The 7,604-nt window shown below is 57.7% G+C and overlaps 1 protein-coding gene across 1 annotated transcript; it reads left to right on the plus strand.

Annotated features, from left to right (window-relative positions):
- The first annotated feature begins 1,551 nt into the window (after positions 1-1,551).
- On the plus strand, positions 1,552-6,571 carry VAX1 (ventral anterior homeobox 1). Its single transcript, XM_039872416.1, has 3 exons — positions 1,552-2,059; positions 3,219-3,406; positions 5,293-6,571. The coding sequence occupies exons 1-3, from the start codon at positions 1,825-1,827 to the stop codon at positions 5,869-5,871; spliced, it is 1,002 nt and encodes a 333-aa protein (XP_039728350.1). The 5' UTR covers positions 1,552-1,824; the 3' UTR covers positions 5,872-6,571.
- The last annotated feature ends 1,033 nt before the right edge of the window (positions 6,572-7,604 follow it).

Genomic DNA, 7,604 nt, shown 5'->3' on the forward strand with positions numbered 1-7,604 from the left:
GGGAAGAGAGAGCGGCAGCTTCTCCTGCCCGGGGGGTTTGCGGGGATCCCGCAGGGGTGGCAGCAGCGGCGGCGGCAGGACGGTGGGGCGGGCGGGGCGCGCCTGGCTGCGAGTGGGAGTCCCTCCGTGCCCACTACACACACTTGCACCCCCTCCCTCCCTCGCTCTCACCCGCGCGCCGCGACCCCCGCCCCTAGCCCCCTCCCCTTCCCCGCCCGCCTCCGCCCCCATTCTCGGAATTGTGTAAAAAAATTCTCAGCCAAACCTCCCACCTCTCCTCTCCCCGCCTCCTTTAAAAAAAAACCCCTTTCCTCCCCGGCCCCTGCACTCTTTGTGAATGAGGGCAGGGAACTCGGCCCTTCCCCCGCTCAGGAGCCACGCCAGACCGCCGCACTCAGAGGACTGTTTGTTAATAGTCCAATTAGATAATTGCCATCTTTCACTCCTTTTGCTCCGCATTTCCCATAAAGGAATGAATGGGGAGAGCGGCGTGGAGAGGGCTTCTGCCCCGGCAAGGTGACGAGAAGGGCTGGAGCATGCTCCTTGCACAAGGCCATGCGCTTGAATTGAATCATTGTAGCCTAATCAATGCTCTTATTGGATTACTGGCTGTTGCTTTTCTCAAAGATATTGTAGCAGAGACAATGAAATAGCTAGGGGAAAACTTTTTTTTTTTGAAGCAGATCTCACAGTTGAGATTTTCTCGGCTCTCTCTCCCGCTCCCCCTCTCTCTCCTGCTGGACTCTCTGAGTACAAAGCTGCCCTTTCAATGGGCTGCCTCAGGGCTGCTGGAGGTGCAGGCATGAAAAAATCCAACGGGAACTAAATGCAGAGAGGTGGCAGTTTAAGATGGCTGTCAGCATCGAGGTGTGTTAAGGAGTTGTTTGGGACCAAAGCTTGGCTTTTTAGAGTGCGGGAAAGATACTTTTTGGGGGGAAAACTTTTCCTCCTCCCTCCCTTACTCCCCCCCCCACACCCCCAGGCAACTGCTTTCTTCTGCTGCAGGGTGTTTAAGGGGTTTTGTTTTGTTTTGTTTTGTTTTACCGCCTCCCTCCACCCTCATTCAGCTCTATCCGTGGAGTGTGGAGAAAACCCCTCTAGCCAGTTTGTGAGCAGGAGGGTCAAAGGCAAAGGGAAAGTTAATAATGCCTGCTAATGGTACGAACCATTCAGGATGAATCTTGTCAAAAGTTTTTCTGGAAGTGTGGGTCTTTGATTGTGTGTTTCCTGAAAGCAAGACCAATCATTTCCGTTTATTCACTGGCTAAACCCCTACTTGATTGGGGACAAGGACAGAAACCATCCATTACGATCTGATATATTATCCAAACAATTTAGTGTATTCATGAGGTAACCGAAACGTGGGGGCTGCGAAATTACCCGTAATCAATTGCAACAGCGAGTGTGCGTGCCCCCGGTGTCGGACAAGAACAACTCGCCGTCTCAGTAACAGGCTGGAGCCGCAGCGTTTCGGAGTTGCGCTACTCGCTCCCTGATCGCCAGGCTGGGGGACACTGGACGTGCTCAGAGGACGCGGGCGCTGACGAGGCGGCCTTGCCGCTGCTCCAGCGGGATCCTGGACCAGACCCTCCGCCTCTCTGCGAGCGCGCCACTCACGGATCGCCGCTGACCCGCCCGTGGCCGCCGCGGCCACCCCACCTGGACATTCATCCTTGCCGCTCGCCTCTCTCCGGGCTGGGCGTAGGGGCTGTATTGTAGGGGTTTTGTCCCCACTTTGCCTCTTTTTTTTTTTTTCCTCCTTTATTTTCTTTCTTTTCTTTCTTTTTCTTTTTTCTTTTTGTTGTTGTTGTTCTCGCCTCTCCTATGTTTGGGAAAACAGACAAAATGGACGTTCGGTGCCATCCGGACGCAGAGGCTGCCCGAGTCTCCAAGAACCGGGAGAGCCGGGAGAGCAAGGGCGCGGAGGGGACCCTCCCTGCCGCCTTCCTCAAGGAGCCGCAGGGCGCCTTCTCCGCGTCGGGCGCCGCGGAAGACTGCAACAAAAGTAAATCCAATTCCGCAGCCGACCCGGATTACTGCCGCCGGATCCTGGTCCGAGGTAGGGATGGGGCAGGGCTGCCGGTGCGCGTTTTTTTGGGGGGGGGGGGGGGGAGGGAGGTGAGGGTGATTCCCGGGCACGAGCTGCGCTCCCGCCACCGACCGAGACCGGCGGGAGGAGATGCGGGCTGGGACTTCGGAGAAAGTTGCTGACCCTCCTCGCCCAGGGTTCGGCCCGCCAATGGGGACTCGCACCTAGGGCGCGCACTCTCCAGGAGCCTCGATCCTCCAAGCCCCGAGGGCCCAGCCGGCTGGGCTGCTGGGGGAGCCAAGGGGTTGTGCGGGCGGACCCAGCCTCAAGGCTGCGGCCTCCGACCCGGGAAAGGAGTAGGAAACTCTGGAGGACGTGTGCGCGCCCTGCGGCCCGCAGAACCTGTCGGGAGTCCGCCCTGCAGACTCCCGCGCCCTGGCAAGTTGAGCGCACCAAAGGGGAACGCGAGCGTGAGAGCACAGCCACCGGCCACCGGCTACGGCCCGGCCAGTTGGCGCGCTGGGCCCAGGGCCCCGGCGCCGCGCTCAGGCCTGGCTGCTTCTGCCTGAAGAAGCGGCCAGGCTCAGTTGCCGGGCTGCGGAGGCCGCCGCGGTGCTCGGCCCGGCCCCGTTCTGATGCGCGTTGTGCGCTTGGCTCCGGCGGCTGCCGTGGTGAGGCCGGCCCCAGCCGGGCGCCGCCCCCGCCAGCAGATCGCCAGGCCCCGCCGGCCTCGACTCGGTCCCTCCTCCTTCCGCCTCCCGGGCTGGGGAGGGAAGGAGACCCCGGGGTAGGGCTGGGGATCGCGGGAGTGCGGTCTGGTCACACTCCAGAGCTGGGGCCGGCAGGACCCGGGTTGGTCAGTGCGGGGACCCTCTGGGTACTGGGGACCAAGACCGCGTAGTCAGGGTCCCCCAGGCCGGAAGGACCATCAGCCGATTTGGAATTGATTTTTTCCCCTCCCTTGTCCGGAGGGCCGTACAAAGGCAGTCTGGTTCTCCCTCCTGTAAGCGTGTCGCGGTTGCCCCTTCGCCAAAACACACAGTGTCTTTGCTCCTGGGCCGCGGCCGCACCCCTAGCCCCCTCCACCTCTGAATTTCAGGCTGCTGGTGACTGTTCCCAAAGCCAGCTCCGGCCTGAGAGGTGGAGGGAGACAAGAGGGTTCTGGCGGCTGACATTTCCCCTTCCCCAGATGCCAAGGGGTCCATACGAGAGATCATCCTGCCCAAGGGCCTGGACCTGGACCGGCCCAAGAGGACGCGCACGTCCTTCACGGCGGAGCAGCTCTACCGGCTGGAGATGGAGTTCCAGCGCTGCCAGTATGTGGTGGGCCGCGAGAGGACCGAGCTCGCCCGGCAGCTCAACCTCTCCGAGACCCAGGTACCGGCGGCCAGGCCGCTCACAGCTCTGCACCGGCTTCCTTCCCCACCACCCCAGCTCGCTCTTCCTCACCTAGCCTGGCTTTGGACAGAGCCTCCCAGGGGAGGTGGAGGAGATAGGGAGAATGGAGAGGAAAGATCTAAGGCTTTCTCTCCTACCATAAGCCCTCCTTCCCCTCCCCCCATACCCTCAAAGATTCCAGGGCCCTGTGCTCTGCCCACCTTGGCCTAGCCCAAGAGGCCAAATCCTGTCTTTTTGGAATTCTTTTTGGACTCCAGTCTTGAGAATTCCTTGCTTGCCTCTGCTCTGCAAGGAACTGACGTTTGCCTTGGTTTGGTCACCTCATTTTGGCCACATTTTCAGGCACCACGCCCTTTGAGTACCCCAGCCTTACACAACACTCAGGCCTATTCTGCAATGGGCCAAAAGCCTAGGGTCAAAGCCCCCTGCTCCAGGGCTGTAGGTGACAACTAGGATTAGAAAGGTGCATATTCCTAAGATCTGCCTGTGCAGCAGACCAGGCTGCCCTGAGCCTTAAGGCTTCTCCTGGCCGGAAGCTTACCCAGTTCCATTCCTAGCCCTGAGCACCCACTCTGGGAACCTAGGAGGCCCAGTCTTCAGTAGCAATGACATGTGAGGTATGGGATGAGAGGCAGATCTGGAGCCCTGGGAGCTAGCAATGACAACTGTGCTTTTCGGTCTTTTCTTTCCCTTGAAATCTATATGATGCTATGAAGCTGGCCATGTAGACTTGCCCTAGGGGCACTTTAGGGCCTGAGAGATTTGCCTTAAAGAGGTCTTTTGGGGCCTGGCCAGGGCCTGGCACGGGCTTGGTGTAGGTAAGGCAGAGTTTTTTCCTGAGGACCAGTCCCTTTCCCTATGCCTGGCCCGGAAGCAGGTGGAGAGTGTTTCAGGTCTGGGATCTGGGCGGAAAGCTGAGAACCGAGGACAGAACATATTGGATGTTCTGAGTCTGGGTTGACATGGTAGCTTTTCCTTAGTCCCTCTGCTACTGCTCCTCTTAGTTTATAAAAGCTAAACAGGATGATCCCCATACAGCTGCCAAACTCTATTCTGGGCCACCAGCTAGGCCCGAAGAGGGGCAGAGGGAGAAGCGGAAGTAAGGGAGGTTGGTGGAGAGAATTTGGTCCACCCCAGCCACTTGACTTCCTCTAGCGGTTCCAAAGTTCCCGATGGAGAGCAGTGGAGTGATAAATTGAGTATCACTCAGTTCCTCCAATCCAGCTAGTGATGAAAGGAGGTGGAGAAAGCTTGGCCTATAAAGTCTATCTTGTACAAATTATTCCTTCTACAGCCACCTTGCTGCTAGTTGATGGTCAAGTCTCACCCTAATAAACAAGAAACAGACGCTAGTAGCTTTCAAGGGAGTAGTGCTGCTGGGGCTAAATTTGAGCCCTTCGGACCAGGGGCCTGGGTTCAGCAAGGCAGGCGAACACTCGTCCCCACCCACCCCACTTCCCACTTCCCTGCCAGCATCCTTCAGGCCTCGCACCCTCTCCAGGAGACGTGGGCTCTCAAGCCTCGCAGATTCGCAGTCTGGCTGCGGGTACTGCGGCTGCCCAATGAAATCCCTCTGGTCTTCCTTCGGGTTGGGGTCGTGGACATTTTTATTACTTTATTGGTAATCACGGCCGGCCTGGGCCCGCTTCCATAACCTGGAAGCGTAGCCTAGCAGAACTGTGTTCCCCGCCCGTCGGCCCTGGCTCCCCCAGCGGCTCGGGGCTGAACCTTTTCCGCTGGGAGGTGGGGCGTGGACTGGGACTGGGGCTAGGGCTGGGGTTGCAGGAGGGCCCTGGGAGCCCGCTCCCCTTGACGCCCGTCTTCCCCTGCACCTCTTTCTCACCCTCCCCGCGCCTGGCGCGCAGGTGAAGGTCTGGTTCCAGAACCGGCGCACGAAACAGAAGAAGGACCAGGGCAAGGACTCGGAGCTACGCTCGGTGGTGTCGGAGACGGCGGCCACGTGCAGCGTGCTGCGGCTGCTGGAGCAGGGCCGCCTGCTGTCGCCGCCCGGCTTGCCCGCGCTGCTGCCGCCATGCGCCACCGGCGCGCTCGGCTCGGCGCTACGCGGGCCCAGCCTGCCAGCCCTGGGCGCGGGCGCCGCCGCGGGCTCGGCCGCCGCCGCCGCAGCTGCCGCCGCCCCGGGTCCCGCCGGCACCGCGTCCCCGCACCCTCCAGCCGTGGGCGGCGCCCCGGGCCCCGGGCCCGCGGGGCCTGGGGGACTGCACGCGGGCGCGCCGGCTTCGGGTCACGGCCTCTTCAGCCTGCCCGTGCCCTCGCTGCTCGGCTCCGTCGCCAGCCGCTTGTCCTCCGCTCCGTTGACAATGGCCGGTTCGCTGGCCGGGAATTTGCAAGAACTCTCCGCCCGATACCTGAGCTCCTCGGCCTTCGAGCCTTACTCCCGGACCAACAATAAAGAAGGGGCCGAGAAAAAAGCGCTGGACTGATTTTAAGTGTTTCCCTGTATTTATATTTATAGTATCTATTGTGGTGATATTTATGAACTCAACGCGCGTTCGGCGCCCGGGGCTCCTGCGCTGGGCTCCCGGCTCCCACGAGGCCCCCGACAGCCTTCCTTCCCCAACAGGCTCTGCTACCAATTTTATCTCATTTGGGCTATTTTTTTTTTCCCTGCCTTTTCTCCGTGTTCTCCCCTCCTCCCAAACTTCTTTCTGAATCCAGGAGAATCCAAAGAATTGGGGAAAATGCCCGAGTTAGCCAACCTGATGCCCCAACCAATGCCGGGCCCTGGAGGGGAAAGCCGGTTCTAAGTCCAGAGCACAGGACGCCTCTAGATCGGGCTGCGGCTGCCCTTGATTATTCTTATGAATATTTGAAAGAGGAAAGCTGCATGCAGACCCCAGAGGCTGAAAAAGCTGGCAGGTTTCTTTAGACCAAAAAGGAGGACGTTCCTTCTCGCCAGAGAAACCAGGGCTTTGGGGGAGCCCCTGGTCCCCACTTCGTGGACTTCTCCGGAGAGACGATGCACACGCAGCTTCCTGGCTGGACAAATCCTGCCGAGAGTTTTCTCCTTTTTAGAGAAATTCTAATCACAACTACTTCCTGGGTTTATTGACCCCAGGAGACAATAAACCAAACATCAAGGTAGGCGACGGTGGCAATAGATTTAATCTAATCAGCAATAAACCAAGAGTGATAACCACTATATTAAACCAGATGAAGTGGAACCAATTTTTAAGCACTGTTAACAATGGAGTTTGGAAGGTTTAAGAAAATTTGGCATAGAGAATGCGACACAGGGCAATGGAAAATTAAAGTTCTGGGTGTTCTGACTTTAAACGGGAATTTAAAAGGGAAAAGCAAAAGACAAACCAACTCAGCGAATGAAAGAAAACTCAGAATATTCTCCGAGGCCGTTTGGGCTGTGGCCGACAGCTTCGAGCTCCTTCAGGAGAGAGAGCAGCTCTGCTCCGGCGGTTCCCTGACGCCGGCGCTGCTCCCCACCCCACCTCCCCGACGCGTGGCTCCGGGCAGAACTGCTGGGTTTGGAAACGAATCAGTGCCTCCGCTCCCCCACTCCCGGCTTCACAAACACTTCCAGCACGGAGGAATCGTCCAGATTTCGGAGCTGATGTTGCGGACCAGGGAGCAGGGACGCAGCCGGGGACAGCAGAGCAGCCGGCCTCCTCTGCACGCAGCCTGCACGTCCAGATCAGCACCCTGCGTGGAGAGGGAAGGGTCCCTCCTCACATCTCTTCTCTAAAAAACCCCAGGGTTTCCATGGTCCCAAGCCAGAAACCTGGACTAAACCAGCGCGACAACGACAGTTTCCACAGCCACTGGCCACCCGCATTTTAACCAAACCACAGATCCAGACGGCGAGGCGCCGCAGTGTCTAGAATGTATTCCTCCATCCGAAGCAAGTGCAGAGCATTTAAAAAAAAAAATAGTAATTTTATTGTAAATTATTTACGTCGGAAGTTTTTTTTTTTTTTTTTTTTTTTTTTAGGCAAATTATTTTTAGTCAAGAAAATAATGAACGATTCAAACGCGGGTAGGTGTCACTGAATCCTGGCTACTAACTTTGTTCTGAATGTTTTGGATATTTGGATGTTTTGTATTTATGTGGTGAGAGTGAAAAATATATCTATGATGATAAATGAGGCGTATTGTTGTCTTGTATTTGGAGGAGAAAACAAAAAACAACGACAACAAAAAA

Source organism: Pteropus medius, unplaced genomic scaffold (assembly GCF_902729225.1).
Source record: "Pteropus medius unplaced genomic scaffold, Ma_sr-lr_union100, whole genome shotgun sequence".
Classification (NCBI taxonomy): Eukaryota; Metazoa; Chordata; class Mammalia; order Chiroptera; family Pteropodidae; genus Pteropus; species Pteropus medius.

Coding starts and splice junctions, on each gene's coding strand:
- VAX1 (XM_039872416.1), top strand. CDS start 1,825: ATGTTTGGGAAAACAGACAAAATGGACGTTCGGTGCCATCCGGACGCA. Junction 2,060..3,218: donor CCGCCGGATCCTGGTCCGAG/GTAGGGATGGGG, acceptor CCCCTTCCCCAG/ATGCCAAGGGGTCCATACGA. Junction 3,407..5,292: donor TCAACCTCTCCGAGACCCAG/GTACCGGCGGCC, acceptor CCTGGCGCGCAG/GTGAAGGTCTGGTTCCAGAA.